This window comes from Petromyzon marinus, chromosome 42 (assembly GCF_048934315.1).
Source record: "Petromyzon marinus isolate PM22_M1 ecotype Great Lakes invasive population chromosome 42, UKy_Petmar_22M1.pri1.0, whole genome shotgun sequence".
In the NCBI taxonomy this organism is placed as follows: Eukaryota; Metazoa; Chordata; class Hyperoartia; order Petromyzontiformes; family Petromyzontidae; genus Petromyzon; species Petromyzon marinus.
The window spans coordinates 3,299,016-3,321,875 of NC_133708.1; the positions used below are offsets into that span (position 1 = coordinate 3,299,016).

Genomic DNA, 22,860 nt, shown 5'->3' on the forward strand with positions numbered 1-22,860 from the left:
CCGCCACAACTCCCAATCGGTGATGGGGCAGTTGTGGAGACAGTGGAGAGTTTCCCATACCTGGGCAGTGTGCTTATGACCGGCTTCAGTTCAACAGCCGAGGTCTCAATCCGAATCAGTCGAGCGGCAATATCTTTTCATCGGTTGCGTAACGCTGTGTGGAAGCTACCTGGTCTGTCGCTCCGCACTAAGCTTCAGGTCTTCTCAGCCACAGTCATTCCCTCCCTTCTCTACGCTTGCAAAACGTGGACTCCCCTAATGGAACATCTTCGCCGGTTAGAAACATTTAGGCTGGCCTGCCTATGATCCAGCCTGGGTTTAACCAGGCTGGATTGTGTGAGGAGCTCACAAATCCTCGAAAGATCTGGACAAAGTCCCATTGGTGAGCTCTTCCGGCAGGCAAGGCTGCGTTGGCTGGGTCATGTAGCCCGCATGCCCAGCCACCGCATGCCTAAACAGCTTTAGTTCGGCCGGATCGAGGGTGCTAAACGGGCGCGGCACGGGCTAGAGAAGAGATGGAGTGATGTGGTACAGGAGGACGTGGAGCTGAGCGGACTTGCCCATGACCGGTACCAGCGGTGTCAAGATCGGCCTCTGTGGAGGAGGCTCGTGAAGGACGCTACTGGGCAGTTGGAGGCAATCGCCCTCCAACAACAACAGAGGGCGGAGCAGCGACGCTCACAACAACGAGCGGAGCGCCGGGTGGCTAAAGCACAGCAGGTTGGCACAGTAGGGGGCACAGGTGGTGCATCAGCCACTCATCTCAGTCAGTCGACCCGTGGCACCTTGGTCTGCCCCGTGACCTCCTGCCAGCGGGGGTTCGACACTTCACGTGGCCTCAGGGTGCACATAGCCTGGCACAAGCGTCGTGGTGACGTCACTGCCACTTAGTGTTGTTGTTGTTGTTGTGGTGCTTACGCGAGGTCCCAGCAGAGCCACACCGTGGAGAAGTGTCCCCAGCCCAGTTTGTGCACCACGCGGTAGCGCTCGCTGTACACCTCGCCCACACACACCGGGTGGTAGCCGCCTGGGGGGGGGGGCACGGGGGGGGCACGGGAGGGGGGCAAGGGGGGGAGGGAGACAAAGTTAGTGATGACACTGGTCACGTGCCTGATGATGATGCTGCTGTTAATGCTGTTTCTGTAGCTAATGATGATGCTGATGCTGCTGCTGATGATGATGATTCTGCTGATGATGGTGATGATTCTGCTGATGATGATGCTGCTAATGATACTGCTGCTGGTGATGATGATGATTCTGCTGATGGTGATGATTCTGGTGATGATTCTGCTGATGATGCGGCTTCTGCTGCTTTTGCTAATGTCCCTGCTGTTGACGATGTTGCTACTGCTGCTGATGATGATGATTCTGCTGCTGCTGGTGATGATTCTGCTGTTGATGATGGTGATGATGATTCTGCTGCTACTGCTGCTGATGATGCTCGCACCCTTGCAGTAGTCCGCTGGGTCCTCCTGATCCTCCTCGTCTGAGCAGATGACCTCCGGAGCCAGCGGGCACGGGTCACAGGGGTCAGGGGCCAAAGGTGGCGAGGCCACATGGCTCTCTGACCTGCGCGCACACAGAGACACGCACGGCACCACGGTCTATCTACTGCTGGACGGATATCAATGTGACATCTCTACCCTGCGCGTGTGTCTCTGATCCACGTGTTTCTCTCTCTGTGTCTCAGTGTAATCACCATCATGGTCCGTGTAGTGCACCCATAGAGACTGATCCACAGAGATACACAGAGACGCACAGATACCCATGGAGGCTCATATACACAGAGACACATGGAGATATATGAAAAGCAAGTGGCAGCAGTCAGATTAACCCAAACTATGGACTACATTGTACACACGTAAAGATACATAGAGACCCATACAGACTCACTGAGATACACAGAGACTCGTGGAGATATATACTCACGGAGATACACAGAGATGCATAGAGACATATAGAAACTCACAGAGATACACAGACTCATAGAGATACATGGAGACTCAGAGTTACATAGAGACTCATATAGATACATAGAGATACACAGAGACTCATAGATAAACAGAGACTCATATAGATACAAAGAAACTCGGAGAGATACACGGACTTATAGAGACACACAGAGACTCATAGAGATGCCTAGAGACTCATATAGATACATAGAGACTCATAGATAAAAACACAGACTCAGAGATACAAAGAAACTCGGAGAAATACATAGAGACGCATAGAGACTCATGGAGACACACAGACTCATAGAGATGCACAGAACCACACAGAGACTCATAGAGACACATGAGAGACTCATAGAGACACACAGAGACTCATAGACACACAGAGACTCATAGACACACAGAGACTCACAGAGACACACAGAGACTCACAGAGACACACAGAGACTCATAGAGACACACAGATACTCATAGAGACACACAGAGACTCATAGACACACAGAGACTCATAGAGACACACAGACTCAGAGACACACAGAGACTCACAGAGACACACAGAGACTCACAGAGACACACAGAGACTCATAGAGACACACAGAGACTCACAGAGACTCATAGAGACACACAGAGACTCACAGGGACACAGAGGCTCATAGAGACACACAGAAACTCATAGAGACACACAGAGACTCATAGAGACACACAGAGACTCATAGAGACACACAGACTCACAGAGACACAGAGACTCATAGAGACACACAGAAACTCATAGAGACACACAGAGACTCAGACACACAGAGACTCACAGAGACTCATAGCGACACACAGAGACTCACAGAGACACACAGAGACTCATAGAGACACACAGAGACTCATAGACACACATGAGAGACTCATAGAGACACACAGAGACTCATTCAGACACACAGAGACTCGTAGACACACAGAGACTCATGGAGACACACAGAGACTCATAGAGACACACAGAGACTCACAGAGACACACAGAGACTCGTAGAGACACGCAGAGACTCACAGAGACACACATGAGAGACTCACATAGACAAACAGAGACTCGTAGACACACAGAGACTCATAGAGACACACAGCCTCATAGAGACACACATGAGACTCATAGACGCACATGAGAGACTCACAGAGACACAGAGACTCATAGACACACAGACACTCACAGAGACACAGAGACTCATAGAGACACACAGAGACTCGTAGAGACACACAGAGACTCACAGAGACACACATGAGAGACTTATAGAGACACACAGAGACTTATAGACACACATGAGAGACTTATAGAGACACACAGAGACTTATAGACACACAGAGACACACAGAGACACACATGAGAGACTCACATAGACAAACAGAGACTCGTAGACACACAGATTCATAGAGACACACAGCCTCATAGAGACACACAGAGACTCATAGACACACATGAGAGACTCACAGATACACAGAGACTCAGACACATAGAGACTCACAGAGACACAGAGACTCATAGAGACACACAGAGACTCGTAAAGACACACAGAGACTCACAGAGACACACATGAGAGGCTTACAGAGACACACATAGACTTATAGACACACATGAGAGACTTATAGAGACACACAGAGACTTATAGACACACATGAGAGACTTATAGAGACACACAGAGACTTATAGACACACAGAGACACACAGAGACACACATGAGAGACTCACAGAGACACACAGAGACTCATAGACACACAGAGACTCGTAGACACACAGAGACTCGTAGACACACATAGACTCATAGAGACACACAGAGACACACAGAGACTCACAGAGACACACATGAGAGACTTACAGAGACACACAGAGACTTATAGACACACAGAGAGGTTCATAGAGACACACAGAGACTCATAGAGACACACAGAGACTCATAGACACACAGAGACTCATAGACACACAGAGACTCACAGAGACACACAGAGACTCGTAGACACACAGAGACTCACAGAGACACACAGAGACTCACAGAGACACACAGAGACACACAGAGACTCGTAGACACACAGAGACTCACAGAGACACACAGAGACTCACAGAGACACACAGAGACTCATAGACACACATGAGAGACACACAGAGACACACAGAGACTCACAGAGACACACAGAGACTCACAGAGACACACATGAGAGACTTATAGAGACACAGAGACACACAGAGACACACAGAGACTTGTAGACACACAGAGACTCGTAGACACACATGAGAGACTCATAGAGACACACAGAGACTCACAGAGACACACAGAGACTCGTAGACACACAGAGACTCGTAGACACACAGAGACACACAGAGACACACAGAGATTCACAGAGACACACAGAGACTCACAGAGACTCATAGACACACAGAGACTCACAGAGACTCACAAAGACACACAGAGGCTCGTAGACACAGAGACTCGTAGACACACATGAGAGACACATAGAGACACAGAGACACACAGAGACACACAGAGATTCACAGAGACACACAGAGACTCACAGAGACTCATAGACACACAGAGACTTACAGAGACTCACAAAGACACACAGAGACTCGTAGACACACAGAGACTCGTAGAGACACATGAGAGACTCACAGAGACACACAGAGACTCGTAGAGACACACAGAGACTCGTAGACACACAGAGACTCATAGACACACAGAGAGACTCATAGAGACACACAGACACTCACAGAGGCACATAGAGACTCGTAGACACACAGAGACTCGTAGAGACACACAGAGACTCACAGAGACACACATGAGAGACTCACATAGACAAACACAGACTCATAGACACACATGAGAGACTCACAGAGACACACAGTGACTCGTAGACACAGCGACTCACAGAGACACACAGAGACTCGTAGACACACAGAGACTCGTAGAGACACACAGAGACTCACAGAGACACAGAGACGCGTAGACACACAGAGACTCGTAGACACACAGAGAGACTCATAGAGACACACAGACACTCACAGAGACACACATGAGAGACTCATAGACACACAGAGACTCGTAGACACACAGAGACTCACATGAGAGACTCACATAGACAAGCACAGACTCATAGACACACATGAGAGACTCACAGAGACACAGTGACTCGTAGACACAGAGACTCACAGAGACACACAGAGACTCGTAGACACACAGAGACTCACAGAGACACACAGAGACTCGTAGACACACAGAGACTCACAGAGACACACATGAGAGACTCATAGACACACAGAGACTCATAGAGACACACAGAGACTCACAGAGACACACAGTGACTCGTAGACACAGAGACTCACAGAGACACACAGAGACTCGTAGACACACAGAGACTCGTAGACACACAGAGACTCGTAGACACACAGAGACACACAGAGACTCGTAGACACACAGAGACTCACAGAGACACACAGAGACACACAGAGACACACAGAGACTCGTAGACACACAGAGACTCACAGAGACACACAGAGACACACAGAGACTCGTAGACACACATGAGAGACACACAGAGACACACAGAGACTCGTAGACACACATGAGAGACAAGCCGCAGCAGTGCGACTGTGGCCATGCCGGCCACACTGCAGACCGCGACGTGAACCCCCTGGGGTCTGCGGAAGAGGAGGAAGAGCGACACGACACAAACACTCTCTCGTCGTGACGAGCAGCAGCAGCAGCAGACTTTGACATTGGTGTCTAGCCTATGACCATCTTGCCGTAGGCAAGAAGAGAATAGGCTAAGGCAATATGAGTCTATGGGCAATGTTAGTCTGTAAGCAATGTGAGTCTATGGCCAATGTTAGTCTATGGGCATTGTGAGTCTATGGTCAATGTTAGTCTATGGGCATTGTGAGTCTATGGGCAATGTTAGTCTATGGGTAATGTTAGTCTATGGGCAATGTGAGTCTATGGGCAATGTGAGTCTATGAGCAATGTGAGTCTATGAGCAATGTTAGTCTATGGGTAATGTGAGTATATGAGCAATGTTAGTCTATGGGTAATGTGAGTATATGGGCAATGTTAGTCTATGGGTAATGTTAGTATATGAGCAATGTGAGTCTATGGGCAATGTTAGTCTATGGGCATTGTTAGTCTATGGGCATTGTTAGTCTATGGGCAATGTTAGTCTATGGGCAATGTTAGTCTATGGGCAATGTGAGTCTATGGGTAATGTGAGTATATGAGCAATGTGAGTCTATGGGCAATGTTAGTCTATGGGCAATGTTAGTCTATGGGTAATGTGAGTATATGAGCAATGTGAGTCTATGAGCAATGTGAGTCTATGGGCAATGTTAGTCTATGGGCAATGTTAATCTATGGGCAATGTGAGTCTAAGGGCAATGTGAGTCTATGGGCGATGTGAGTCTATGAGCAATTCGTCTAAATGTAAATGTGGCTTGTGACGAATTGCTCATAGACTTACATTGACCAATGTTAGTCTATGAGCAGATGTTATGGCTTGGCTCTCCAACACACAACCGCTGTGCTGTACGAGTGAGGAATTGGCCACGCTCTGTTCACGTGACAACCCTTACTAGTGGGCTGTGTAGGGTGGTGGCGGGTTTAACAACACATTCATCATTTATTTACGCGATCTCACCCAACAAACCTCTATTATGGATGATAAAAATAACTGTACTAGTAAACGGCAGGTAGGATGTAAACAACCAGTTAAGGCATTACCTGGTTAATAACATCCTTCCAATGATTGCTCAATCTGTACCCATCTTCTCGGCTGAAGTTACGTCTATGTTTATATATCTGGATGGCTTCATGAACAAACCTCTGGTAGTTGCCCGAAGATTTTTGAAGAGTACCTTGGTATCGGGAAAAAAAAAAACAATACCATCCGAGCCCACAGCATTATAGCAATGGTCAGCTACTGCTACCTCGGCGTTACACTGGAGGACAACAACAACAACCACATTGATGATGCAGCTGCTACTGGCATCACCACACTCCGGAGATGGAATCAATGCCCCCGGGCCTCTGTGGCCGACGAAAGGCATCCGGCTCAGCGGGCAATGGACGCAGTCGCCCGTGTCTCTCGCAAAGCAGGTGCCTGGATAAAATAGATACTAACCAAACGATATGCGTTTTAGATAGTCACTCACGCGTATATATATATTTGGGTGTGTGTGAAAGAATGGAGTGATGTGGGTACAGGAGGACGTGGAGCTGAGTGGACTTGCCGATGACCGGTACCAGCGGTGTCAAGATCGGCCTCGGTGGAGGAGGCTCGTGAAGGACGCTGCTGCCGCTACTGGGTAGTGCCAGGCTAGGTGCACCGTGAAGCTACTGGGCAGTTGGAGGCAGTCGCCCTCCAACAACAACAATGGAGGGCGGAGGAGCGACGCTCACAACAACGAGCGGAGCGCCGGGTGGCTAAAGCACAGCAGGTTGGCACAGTAGGGGGCACAGGTGGTGCATCAGCCAGTCATCTCAGTCAGTCGACCCGTGGCACCTGCTGGGTCTGCCCCGTGACCTCCTGCCAGCGGGCGTTCGACACTTCACGTGGCCTCAACGTGAACCTAGCCTGGCACAAGCGCCGTGGTGACGTCACCGCCACTTAGTGGCGAATGGCGGTTGTTGTTGTGAAGCAGACGAAACAGAAAAAGAGACTCGCAATGACCCAAGTGGTGAAGTATGGTCAAATAACTCCCCCCCCCTCCTCTCCTTCAGAGCCTCATCCAGCAGTGGATTGACGTGTTTACGAGACGCAGGGAGATAGCTTACCACCAACGACCCCCCCACCACCTCCCTCTCCCCACCGTTGCTAGGCACCCGGTCGCCCTGACGACAGCATCCTCGGATACCCCCCCCACCCGCCGCCCCTGCGAGGGTTGCCAGGTCACGTCGCCATGGCAACCAGCCGCCCACGTGCCTCTCTCTCCCATCCTCTCGGGTCCCCCCCGCCTCCATCCACCACCTCACCCACCCCCCGAGACACAAACACACAACAGACACACAACACACACATACAGACACACACAACACACAAACAAATAACAGACACACAACACACACATACAGACACATACAGACACATACACACACATACAGACACACACACATACAGACACACAACACACACGTACATACATACAGACACACACATACAGACACACAAAGGCACACACATACACACACACACATACACACACAACACACATACAGCACACACACAACACACACAACACACATACAGCACACACACAACACACAACACACATACAGACACACACACACACACATACAGACACACACACATACACACAACACACATACAGACACACACACACACATACAGACACACACACATACAGACACATACATACACACACACATACAGACACACACACATACACACACACACACAACACACATACACACACAACACACACATACAGACACACACATACAGCACACATACAGACACACACATACAGCACACAACACACACATACAGACACACACATACAGCACACATACAGACACACACACACAACACACATACAGCACACATACAGACACACACACACAACACACATACAGCACACATACAGACACACACACGCACAACACACAGCACACATACAGACACACACACACACAACACACATACAGACACACACACACAACACACATACAGACACACACACACACAACACACATACAGCACACATACAGACACACAACACACAAACAGCACACATACAGACACACACACAACACACATACAGACACAAACACACAACACACACACCACACATATAGACACAAACACACACATAACACACACATACAGCACACACAGACACAAACAACACACACATACAGCACACACACAGACACAAACAACACACACATACAGCACACACAGACACAAACAACACACACATACAGCACACACACAGACACAAACAACACACACATACAGACACACACAAACACACACATACAGACACACACAAACACACACATACAGACACACACAACACACACACAACACACACACAGACACACACAACACACACACACCACACACATACAGTGCGGGAAAAAAGTATTTGATCCCCTGCTGATTTTGTACGTTTGACCACTGACAAAGAAATGATCGGTCTATAATTTTAATGGTAGGTTTATTTGAACAGTGAGAGACAGAATAACAACAAAATCCAGAAAAACGCATGTCAAAAATGTTATAAATTGATTTGCATTTTAATGAGGGAAATAATTATTTGACCCCTCTGCAAAACATGACTTAGTACTTGGTGGCAAAACCCTTCTTGGCAATCACAGAGGGCAGACGTTTCTTGTAGTTGGCCATCAGGTTTGCACACATCTCAGGAGGGATTTTGTCCCACTCCTCTTTGCAGATCTTCTCCAAGTCATTAAGGTTTCGAGGCTGACGTTTGGCAACTCGAACCTTCAGCTCCCTCCACAGATTTTCTATGGGATTAAGGTCTGGAAACTAGCTAAGCCACTCCAGGACCTTAATGTGCTTCTTCTTGAGCCACTCCTTTGTTGCCTTGGCGGTGTGTTTTTGGTCATTGTCATGCTGAAATACCCATCCACGACCCATTATTCAATGCCCCGGCTGAGGGAAGGAGGTTCTCACCCAAGATTTGACGGTACATGGCCCCGTCCATCGTCCCTTTGATGCGGTGAAGTTGTCCTGTCCCGTTAGCAGAAAAACACCCCCAAAGCATGTTTCCACCTCCATGTGTGACAGTGGAGATGGTGTTCTTGGGGTCATAGACAGCATTCCTCCTCCTCCAAACAGGGCGAGTTGAGTTGATGCCAAAGAGCTCCATTTTGGTCTCATCTGACCACAACACTTTCACCCAGTTGTCCTCTGAATCATTCAGATGTTCATTGGCAAACTTCAGATGGGCATGTATATGTGCTTTCTTGAGCAGGGGTCCTTGCGGGCGCTGCAGGATTTCAGTCCTTCACGGCGTAGTGTGTTACCAATTGTTTTCTTGGTGACTATGGTCCCAGCTGCCTTGAGATCATTGACAAGATCCTCCCGTGTAGTTCTGGGGTGATTCCTCACCGTTCTCATGATCGTTGCAACTCCACGAGGTGAGATCTTGCATGGAGCCCCAGGCCGAGGGAGATTGACAGTTCTTTTGTGTTTCTTCCATTTGTGAATAATCGCACCAACTGTTGTCACCTTCTCACCAAGCTGCTTGGCAATGGTCTTGTAGCCCATTCCAGCCTTGTGTAGGTCTACAATCTTGTCCCTGACATCCTTGGAGAGCTCTTTGGTCATGGCCATGGTGGAGAGTTTGGAATCTGTTGATTGATTGCTTCTGTGGACAGGTGTCTTTTATACAGGTAACAAGCTGAGATTAGGAGCACCCCCTCTAAGAGTGTGCTCCTAATCTCAGCTCGTTACCTGTATAAAAGTCACCTGGGAGCCAGAAATCTTTCTGATTGAGAGGGGGTCAAATACTTATTTCTCTCATTAAAATGCAAATCAATTCATAACATTTTTGACATGCGTTTTTCTGGATTTTGTTGTTGTTATTCTGTCTCTCACTGTGCAAATAAACCTACCATTAAAATTATAGACTGATCATTTCTTTGTCAGTGGGCAAACGTACAAAATCAGCAGGGGATCAAACACTTTTTCCCCTCACTGTACAGACACCCACAACACACACATACAGACAAAACACACAACACACACAAACACAAACACGCACACAAACACACACACACACAAACACACACACACACCAAACACACACACAAACACAAAGATCCCCCGTATAGCCTTAACAGACTGTAGGGGCAAGTGCTCTTAGCGAGCACACACACAGAAACACACAAACACACACACAGAAACACACACACACCAAACACACACACAGAAACACACAAACACACACACACCAAACACACACACAGAAACACACACACAGAAACACACACACAGAAACACACACACACCAAACACACACACACCAAACACACACACACCAAACACACACACAGAAACACACACACAGAAACACACACACACACAGAAACACACACACACAGAAACACACACACACCGAAACACACACACACCAAACACACACACACCCAACACACACACACCAAACACACAGAAACACACACACAGAAACACACACACCAAACACACAAACAGAAACACACAAACAGAAACACACACACACACCAAACACACACACCCCAAACACACACACAGAAACACACACACAGAAACACACACACCAAACACACACACAGAAACACACACACAGAAACACACACAGAAACACACACACCAAAGAAACACACACACCAAAGAAACACACACACCAAACACACACACACACACCAAACACACACACAGAAACACACACACAACAAACACACACACAGAAACACACACACACACACCAAACACACACACAGAAACACACACACACCAAACACACACACACCAAACACACACACACCAAACACACACAGAAACACACACACACCAAACACACACACACCAAACACACACACACCAAACACACACACACCAAACACACACACAGAAACACACACACCAAACACACACACACCAAACACACACACACCAAACACACACAGAAACACACACACACACAAACACACACACCAAACACACACACACTAAACACACACACAGAAACACACACACAGAAACACACACACACACCAAACACACACACACAAAACACACACCAAACACACACACACCAAACACACACACAGAAACACACACACCAAACACACACACACAAACACACAGAAACACACACACACCAAACACACACACAGAAACACACACACCAAACACACACACACCAAACACACACACACCAAACACACACACACAGAAACACACACACACAAACACACACACACCAAACACACACACACAGAAACACACACACACAAACACACACACAGAAACACACACACAGAAACACACACACAGAAACACAAACACACACACACACCAAACACACACACAAACACACACACACACCAAACACACACACACAAACACAGAAACACACACACACCAAACACACACACACACAAACACAGAAACACACACACACCAAACACACACACACAAACACACACACAGAAACACACATCCACATTGCGTGTAATTACTGTCATATGATCCCAAAATAGGCACCGCAAGAGTGTACAACATCGTCGTCAGCAGCAGCATCATCATCATCAGCAGCAACATCAGCAACATCAGCAGCAGCAGTATCAGCAGCAGCATCAACAGCAGCATCAACAGCAGCATCAGCAGCAGCATCAGCAACAGCATCAGCAACATCATCAACAGCAACATCAGCAGCATCAGCAGCATAAGCAGCAGTAACATCAGCCGCAGCAGCATCATCAGCAGCATCAGCAACATCATCAGCAGCAGCATCAGCAGCAGTAACATCAACAGCACCATCAGCATCAGCAGCATCAGCAGCGTCATCAGCAGCAGCATCAGCAAGTTCATCAGCAGCAGCAGTATCAGCAGCAGCAGTATCAGCAGCAGCATCAACAACAGAATCATCATCATCAAGAGCGACATCAGCATCTTGACCATCGGCAGCAGTAATCATTATTAATAGATGATTCAGGATCAGCAGCAGGAGCAGCAACGTCATTAGCATGATCATCAGAAGCAGCAGCATTGTCATCAACATCAAAACAACATCATCGCCATCGTCATTATAAATAACAGCAGTATGATTACCAACATCATCAGCAGTAGCAGTGACATCATTTTCACCATCGCCACCACCATCATTAATCAAACAATGTAGAATCCATTGTTATTAACCTGACAATAACGTCAATTATTTACCCAGGGATTCCTAACCGAGTCTCAAGACTCGCTCTCAAGAGGGTGCTGCCACATTGAGATGGTTGGCCATGAATTCCATTCGTGAGCGTTTGGCGTCGTGTGGGTCTATGAGTCTCTGTGTGAGTCTATGGGTCTCTGTGTGAGTCTATGGGTCTCTGTGTGAGTCTATGGGTCTCTGCGTGAGTCTATGGGTCTCTGCGTGAGTCTATGGGGCTCTGTGTGAGTCTATGGGTCTCTGTGTGAGTCTATGGGTCTCTGTGTGAGTCTATGGGTCTCTGTGTGAGTATATGAGTCTCTGTGTGAGTCTATGGGTCTCTGTGTGAGTCTATGAGTCTCTGTGTGAGTCTATGGGTCTCTGTGTGAGTCTATGAGTCTCTGTGTGAGTCTATGGGTCTCTGTGTGAGTCTATGAGTCTCTGTGTGAGTCTATGGGTCTCTGTGTGAGTCTATGGGTCTCTGTGTGAGTCTATGGGTCTCTGTGTGAGTCTATGGGTCTCTGTGTGAGTCTATGGGTCTCTGTGTGAGTCTATGGGTCTCTGCGTGAGTCTATGGGTCTGTGTGAGTCTATGGGTCTCTGTGTGAGTCTATGCGTCTCTGTGTGAGTCTATGCGTCGCTGTGTGAGTCTATGGGTATCTGTGAGTCTATGGGTCCCTGTTTAAGTCTATTAGTCTCTGTGTGAGTCTGTGGGTCTCTGTGTGAGTCTGTGGGTCTCTGTGCGAGTCTATGGGTCTCTGTGAGTCTAAGGGTCTCTGCGTGAGTATATGGGTATCTGCGTGAGTCTATGCGTCTCTGTGTGAGTCTATGGGTGTCTGTGTGAGTATATGGGTCTCTATGCGAGTCTATGGGTCTCTGTGTGAGTATATATGGGTCTCTGTGTGAGTCTATGGGTCTCTATGTGAGTATATGGGTCTCTGTGTGAGTCTATGGGTCTCTGTGTGAGTCTATGGGTCTCTGCGTAAGTATATGGGTCCCTGTGTGAGTCTATGAGTCTCTGTGTGAATCTATGGGTGTCTGTGTGAGTCTATGGGTCTCTATGCGAGTCTATGGGTCTCTGTGTGAGTCTATATGGCTCTGTGTGAGTCTATGGGTCTCTATGTGAGTCTATGGGTCTCTGTGTGAGTCTATGGGTCTCTGCGTGAGTCTATGGGTCACTGCGTGAGTCTATGGGTCACTATGTGAGTCTATGGGTCTCTATGTGAGTCTATGGGTCTCTATGTGAGTCTATGGGTCTCTATGTGAGTCTATGGGTCTCTATGTGAGTCTATGGGTCTCTGCGCGAGGCTATGGGTCTCTGTGCGAGTCCATGGGTCTCTGTGTGAGTCTATGGGTCTCTGTGCGAGGTTATGGGTCTGTGTGCGAGTCTATGGGTCTCTGTGTGAGTCTATGGGTCACTGCGTGAGTCTATGGGTCACTATGTGAGTCTATGGGTCTCTATGTGAGTCTATGGGTCTCTATGTGAGTCTATGGGTCTCTGCGCGAGGCTATGGGTCTCTGTGCGAGTCCATGGGTCTCTGTGCGAGTCTATGGGTCTCTGTGCGAGTCTATGGGTCTCTGTGTCAGTCTATGGGTCTCTGCGCGAGTCTATGGGTCACTGCGTGAGTCTATGGGTCTCTATGTGAGTCTATGGGTCTGTGTGTGAGTCTATGGGTCTCTGTGCGAGTCTACGGGTCTCTGTGTGGGTCTCTGTGGTCTCTGCGTGAGTCTATGGGTCTCTGCGTGAGTCTATGGGTCTCTGCGCGAGTCTATGGGTCTCTGCGTGAGTCTATGGGTCTCTGCGTGAGTCTATGGGTCTCTGTGTGAGTCTATGGGTCTCTGTGCGAGTCTACGGGTTCCTGTTTGGGTCTCTGTGGTCTCTGCGTGAGTCTATGGGTCTCTGCGTGAGTCTATGGGTCTCTGTGTGAGTCTATGGGTCTCTGTGTGAGTCTATGGGTCTCTGTGTGAGTCTATGGGTCTCTGTGTGAGTCTATGGGTCTCTGCGTGAGTCTAGAAACTTCGTTGAAAACCCAGCAGTCAAGAGGACCGCACACATATGGATTCACTAACCCACTTGCTATACTGCCACCTTATGTACTGACATCACCACCTGGCATGTAGTCTAGTAAGTGTGTGGGTGAAATAATGAGTGATTGAATCAGTCGGTGAGCTAGTGGGTGGGTGAGTGGGTGGGTGGGTGAGTGGGTGGGTGGGTGAGTAGTTGGGCAGATGAGTGGATGGGTGAGTGGGTGAGTGAGTGGACGGGTGAGCGGACGGGTGAGTGGGTGGACCCGTGAGTGAGTGGGTGGATGGCTGGGTGAGTGGGTGATGTGGGTGAGTGGGTGATTGGGTGGGTGCGTGAGTGGGTGAACGAGTCAGTGAGTGGGTGGGTGAGCGGGTGAGTGGGTGAGTGGGTGGATGGCTGGGTGAGTGGGTAGGTGAGTGAGTCGGTGTGTGGGTGAGTGAGTCAGTGAGTGGGTGTATGGGCGGGTGTGTGGGTGGGTGAGTCAGTGAGTGGGTGTGTGGATGAGTGTTGTTGTGACCTGCAGTGTGGTGGTGGTGGATGAGACTAACCCGGCCGGCAGAAGACCAAGTCCTCAACGTGGGCGTGAGGAATCAAGGAGAGCAACATTTGGTGCTCAACAGCGACCGCCTTAGTAGCGCTAGGAGGAGTGACAAGTTGGTGTACCGGCCGGCCCGTGAGTGACGGAATTCATCAGCGAGCGTTGGCTCATCAATCACGCGATGTGCGTGTGAGTGTGTGTGTGTGCATGTGTGTGCGTGCGTGTGCGTGTGTATGGGGAGCGGTGGTGTAGCGGTTAGCGCGACGCTGCGCTACGAACCCGGTGACCCGGGTTCGATTCCCGCTCACGGCCAACACTGGTGACGATTATCTGAACCGGTCCTGGGCCTCCACTAGGTAGACTCAGCCTGAAATGAGTACCTGGTGTGGTGTGTAGTAAACATCGCCACTGGGGAGACAAAGGCGGTCGGGCGTGGTGCTGGCCACCCACCCCCTCGTGTACCGTTCCGGCCTTCATAGGTGCTGCTCGCTAACAGCACTTGCCCCAACAGTCTGTTAAGGCTACACGGGGGGAGATGTTTGCATGTTGTTTGTGTGTCACGGTGACGACGTTACAGCACTTGCCCCAACAGCACTTGCCCCAACAGTCTGTCAAGGCTATATGGGGGGGGTCTTTGTATGTTGTGTGTGTGTCACGGTGACGCCGCTCCCGCCTGTGGTTAAATAAAGGATTTCCGAGACGCGTGGGGAATTTCGCGAAGACGAGAGGGGGGTGACGGGAACAGGGGGGGGGTGACGGGGACGGGGGGGTGACGGGAACAGGGGGGGGGGTGACGGGGACGGGGGGGTGACGGGGGCGGGGGGTGATGCGTGTGGGGAGGTTATCAAGCGAACTCTTTAAAACAAAATTATTATTGCCGTGCCTTCAATTAACACCGCTCCACACTCACAAAAAAAAAACACGAGGTGGGGTGGGGAGGTGGGGGGGGGGCGGGTGGTGGAACAACGCGTCATCGTTGTATTAAGCGACGGTTCGGGCAGCGGACCTCGTCGCGTGCGTTGTGGAACTTCTTTCGCACCGTACGTAGCCTCACAGTCGCTGATCGGGATGGCGGGGCGGGGTTCGAGGGGATAAATAACAAACTCGACGCAAAGAGCAGTTCGGAAAAAGCAAAGATGAATTCCCCCCCGCCCCGCGTAGATTTAAAAGCGCTTACAGCTCCCGTGCGTGTGTGCGTGTGTGTGCGTGTGTGCGTGTGTGTGTGCGTGTACGTGCGTGCGTGTGCGTGTGTGTGCGTGCGTGTGTGTGCGTGCGTGTGTGCGTGTGTGTGTGTGCGTGTGTGCGTGTGTGCGTGCGTGTGCGTGTGTGTGTGCGTGTACGTGCGTGTGTGTGCGTGTATGTGTGCGTGTGTGTGCGTGTGTGCGTGTGAAAAGCCGAAGACAACCCCCCGATAAGAATGGGTTTAACTCCCCTTTCTGGCGGTACAAACAGGTAGTTGTGTCAAGATGTTCAAACGCAAATTTGATGACACCTTTTTTTTTGCAAGGACTCAAACTACTCGCAGCATTAGGGACCGTCCACAAATGACGTCACGCGATTTTGGGCGATTTCTGAACACCCCCCCCCCACCTCGTCACACGACGTCACAAAAAGTCAGACGCCCCCCCCCATCAAATATGACGTCACAAAGCTCTGCCCCCCCCCACCCTGTCCCCCCCAAAAACCATATTTCCATTTTGAAAATAAAACCTGCTTCAAATCGCTTTAAACTATTGTCACATTGTAGTAGTGCGTGTTTAATGTGGCGCTGCACTCTGATGTTGTAGGAGAAAACATTTATTAACAAAGTCTATTTAATTAAGCAGAACGTGTTGTGTCTATATTTATTTAAAGTTGCCCATTTTGATGTGACGTCACATCTCTCACCCCCCCCCCCCTCCCCCACATCATCACACAAATGTCTGACCCCCTAGGTGCGTGACGTCATTTATGGACGGCCCCATAGCCAGGCGCGGTACATGCGAACAAAAGATTCCCCCGAGAATGATGAAGGATGGACCTGGGCACTGTCTTTGATACTGATCGGCCTCTACGAGAGAGACGGCGACGGCCTTCTTGATGGGCCGCTCTCCACCACCACCACCAGTGTCATGCCGGTGGACAGCACCAGGACAATGCCACGCGCGTACTCTCTGGTTCTATTCCGTAAAGTTACCACGTAGGTAAAAAAAAATTCACGACGTTTCGGCCACAACACAAGCGGCCTTCATCAGGCGAAGGGACCAGACTGTCTCACTCCAGCGCTGTCCTCCAGACAGTCTCGTCCCTTCACCTGATGAAGGCCGCTTGTGTTGTGGCCGAAACGTCGCGAGAATTTTATTGTGTTATTTTATTTTATTAATTTATTATTTTATTCTCATTCTACGTGACTTTACCGAACAGAACCAAAGAAGATGAGTCGTGATTTTTGTTGTTTTATTTTTTTTACCTAACGTGACTTTACCTAACAGAACCAAAGAAGAGTACGGATGCTTGCAGTCACGAAAGCTTCACATCTAGACATGCCACGCGTGTCAGAGCAACGCTTATAGCTCGGCGCGAGGAGAAGCTACACGCTCAGTGGGGGGATTGGCGAGCCAACAGCATTGGCGAGCCAACGTGATCCACGGCAGAGGTTTGTGGGAGTTGTGTTCACGTGTACAGACACCAAATCGATACCTTTATATTGTTTTGCAAAGGAATAGAGCATTTTAGTTTTTTGTCCTCGCATTGATGCTGACAGCAACAGCAAACAGCAGACAAAAATGTTTTCTCCCGTTTCGTATCTGCCACGTGACCTTCCGAATCGACGCAAGGGAAGGAGCGTTCCAGACGGCCCCGCGGAATCGCGAACCCCACAGCGCCGTCTTTGTTCGACGGTTCATAGCTCCCTGACGAGACGGGCAAGGACCTTTGCCCGAAACGTCGCCTATTGCTTATTATTATCAGCAGCAGCAGCAGCAGCCATGGTCAGTGCACTGCTTGATGATGGTATCACCCCCTCCTCCTCCAGCTCCTCCTCCTCCTCCCCACCAACCTCTGTCGGTTCAAATGGGTCCGTTTGACCATACTTCACCACGCCGTTGAGTGCAGGTTGTGGTGAAGGGGGTGGCTGGCTGGGTGGGTAGGGCTCCCCCCCCAGGAGCGGTTGAGACATCGCTCGCCACTGACGTGAGCCGCGGCACGGGGGAGTCGAACCCAGGCGTGGCCCAGGCCGGGTTCAAAGGCGTCACGCCATCACTGTGGCACCATCACCACCATCACCACCATCACTGTGGTACCATCATCACCGTGGCACCATCATCACTGTGGCACCATCACCACCATCACTGTGGTACCATCACCACCATCACTGTGGTACCATCACCACCATCACTGTGGCACCATCATCACTGTGGCACCATCACCACCATCACTGTGGCACCATCATTGTAGCACCATCACCACCATCACTGTAGCACCATCACCACCATCACAGTGGTACCATCACCACTATCACTGTGGCACCATCACCACCATCACCACCATCACTGTAGCACCATCACCACCATCACCACCATCACTGTGGCACCATCACCACCATCACTGTGGCACCATCACCACCATCACTGTAGCACCATCACCACCATCACTGTAGCACCATCACCACCATCACTGTGGCACCATCACCACCATCACCACCATCACTGTGGCACCATCACCACCATCACTGTGGCACCATCACCGCCATCACTGGAGCACCATCACCACCATCACTGTGGCACCATCACCACCATCACTGTGGCACCATCACCGCCATCACTGTAGCACCATCACCACCATCACTGTGGCACCATCACCACCATCACTGTAGCACCATCACCACCATCACTGTGGCACCATCACCACCATCACTGTGGCACCATCACCACCATCACTGTGGCACCATCACCGCCATCACTGTAGCACCATCACCACCATCACTGTGGCACCATCACCGCCATCACTGTAGCACCATCACCACCATCACTGTGGCACCATCACCACCATCACTGTGGCACCATCACCGCCATCACTGTAGCACCATCACCACCATCACTGTGGCACCATCACCGCCATCACTGTAGCACCATCACCACCATCACTGTGGCACCATCACCACCATCACTGTGGCACCATCACCACCATCACTGTGGCACCATCACCACCATCACTGTGGCACCATCACCACCATCACTGTGGCACCATCACCACCATCACTGTGGCACCATCACCACCATCACTGTAACACCATCACCACCATCACTGTAGCACCATCACCACCATCACTGTGGCACCATCACCATCATCACTGTAGCACCATCACCACCATCACTGTGGCACCATCACCACCATCACCACCGTCACTGTGGCACCATCACCACCATCACCACCGTCACTGTGGCACCATCACCACCATCACCACCGTCACTGTATCACCATCACCACCATTACTGTGGCACCATCACCGTAGCACCATCACCACCATCACTGTGGCACCGTCACCACCATCACCACCATCACCATCACCGGGGCGTCATCACCATCATCACAGTCGCGCTATCACCGGGTGCCATCGCACCCACGTGTCCCATCTCTCGGCTGCCCGAGAGCTCATTAATGAACGGGGGGGGGGGGGTGATTGTGTGGGAGAGGGGAGGGGTGTGGGGGGTGAGGTCACGTGGTCGGACTCTTGCCACTCACCCGATGCTCACCCAACACTCGCTCACCAACGCCACGTGCGGAGCACCCAACCACACTCACCTCCTACACCACACTCACCTCCCACACCACACTCACCTCCCACACTCACCTCCTACACCACACTCACCTCCCACACCACACTCACCTCCCACACTCACCTCCTACACCACACTCACCTCCCACACCACACTCACCTCCCACACTCACCTCTCACACCACACTCACCTCTCACACCACACTCACCTCTCACACCACACTCACCTCCCACACTCACCTCTCACACCACACTCACCTCCCACACCACACTCACCTCCCACACTCACCTCCCACACTCACCTCCCACACCACACTCACCTCCCACACTCACCTCCTACACCACACTCACCTCCCACACCACACTCACCTCTCACACCACACTCACCTCCCACACTCACCTCTCACACCACACTCACCTCCCACACCACACTCACCTCCCACACTCACCTCCCACACTCACCTCCCACACCACACTCACCTCCCACACTCACCTCCTACACCACACTCACCTCCCACACCACACTCACCTCCCACACTCACCTCTCACACCACACTCACCTCTCACACCACACTCACCTCTCACACCACACTCACCTCCCACACCCACCTCTCACACCACACTCACCTCTCACACCACACTCACCTCCCACACTCACCTCCCACACTCACCTCTCACACCACACTCACCTCCCACACCACACTCACCTCCCACACTCACCTCCCACACTCACCTCCTACACCACACTCACCTCCCACACCACACTCACCTCCCACACTCACCTCCTACACCACACTCACCTCCTACACCACACTCACCTCCCACACTCACCTCCTACACCACACTCACCTCCCACACCACACTCACCTCCCACACTCACCTCTCACACCACACTCACCTCTCACACCACACTCACCTCTCACACCACACTCACCTCCCACACCACACTCACCTCCCACACCACACTCACCTCCCACACTCACCTCTCACACCACACTCACCTCCCACACTCACCTCTCACAACACACTCACCTCTCACACCACACTCACCTCTCACACCACACTCACCTCCCACACTCACCTCCCACACTCACCTCTCACACCACACTCACCTCCCACACTCACCTCCCACACTCACCTCCTACACTCACCTCCCACACTCACCTCCCACACTCACCTCCCACACCACACTCACCTCCCACACCACACTCACCTCCTACACCACACTCACCTCCTACACCACACTCACCTCCCACACTCACCTCCCACACTCACCTCCCACACTCACCTCCCACACTCACCTCCCACACTCACCTCCCACACTCACCTCCCACACCACACTCACCTCCTACACCACACTCACCTCCCACACTCACCTCCCACACTCACCTCCCACACTCACCTCCCACACTCACCTCCCACACTCACCTCCCACACTCACCTCCCACACTCACCACCCACACTCACCTCCTACACCACACTCACCTCCCATACTCACCTCCCACACTCACCTCCCACACTCACCTCCCACACCACACTCACCTCCTACACCACACTCACCTCCCACACTCACCTCCCACACTCACCTCCCACACCACACTCACCTCCCACACTCACCTCTCACACCACACTCACCTCCCATACTCACCTCCTACACCACACTCACCTCCTACACCACACTCACCTACTACACCACACTCACCTCTCACACCACACTCACCTCTCACACCACACTCACCTCCCATACTCACCTCCTACACCACACTCACCTACTACACAACACTCACCTCCCATACTCACCTCCCAAACTCACCTCCCACACTCACCTCCTACACCACACTCACCTCCTACACCACACTCACCTCCTACACCACACTCACCTCCTACACCACACTCACCTACTACACCACACTCACCTCCCACACTCACCTCCTACACCACACTCACCTCCCACACCACGGGAATCGAACTCGCGTTCTAGACACGCGCGTGCTGTAGATAGACACGAGCTTGGCACAGATAGACACACGCGTTACAAACGGACACATCGTAGACACATCCAGACACACATGCGCTGTTGACTGACAGACACGTTCCATACATACACACTTAGACACACGCCTTACAGACACACTCCTTACAGACACACGCCTTACAGACACACACCTTACAGACACACGCCTTACAGACACACACCTTACAGACACACACCTTACAGACACACACCTTACAGACACACGCTACAGACACACACCTTACAGACACACGGTACAGACACAAGCCTTACAGACACACGCCTTATAGACACACGCCTTACAGACACACGCCATATAGACACACGCCATACAGACCCACGCCTTATAGACGGACATGTAGAGTGACATATACGCATATCCTCAGAGAGAGAGAGAGACGCATGCTAAGAGACAGAGAGAAGTGATGTATCTGGTGGTGCTGCTGCTGTTGCTGCTACATTGGTCACTGGTGCAGAAACACAGTCAACAACACTAATCACGATCCGTCTCAATTACAACAGCGTGGTCTTTAAGGTAAAAAAGAAACATATAATAGGCGACGTTTCGGGAAACGACCCTTCCTTCATATAACATAGGTGATATCGGAAGGCACGTGCTACAGACATATGGTATGACCCACGGCATAGAGACATATGGCTTAGA

General features: G+C 50.7%; 1 protein-coding gene across 3 annotated transcripts in view; it reads right to left on the minus strand.

The window, feature by feature from the left end:
- Positions 1 to 22,860, minus strand: part of LOC116951173 (SRSF protein kinase 3-like) — a 79,067-nt gene that overhangs the window by 45,071 nt on the left and 11,136 nt on the right. For all 3 annotated transcript variants that reach the window (XM_032969645.2, XM_032969646.2, XM_032969644.2), the window contains exons 2-3: positions 1,448 to 1,569; positions 919 to 1,027 (exon numbers count right to left, since the gene is read on the minus strand). In XM_032969645.2, the coding sequence (XP_032825536.2) occupies positions 919 to 1,027; positions 1,448 to 1,569 (231 nt within the window). The remainder of the gene's footprint in view (positions 1 to 918; positions 1,028 to 1,447; positions 1,570 to 22,860) is intronic.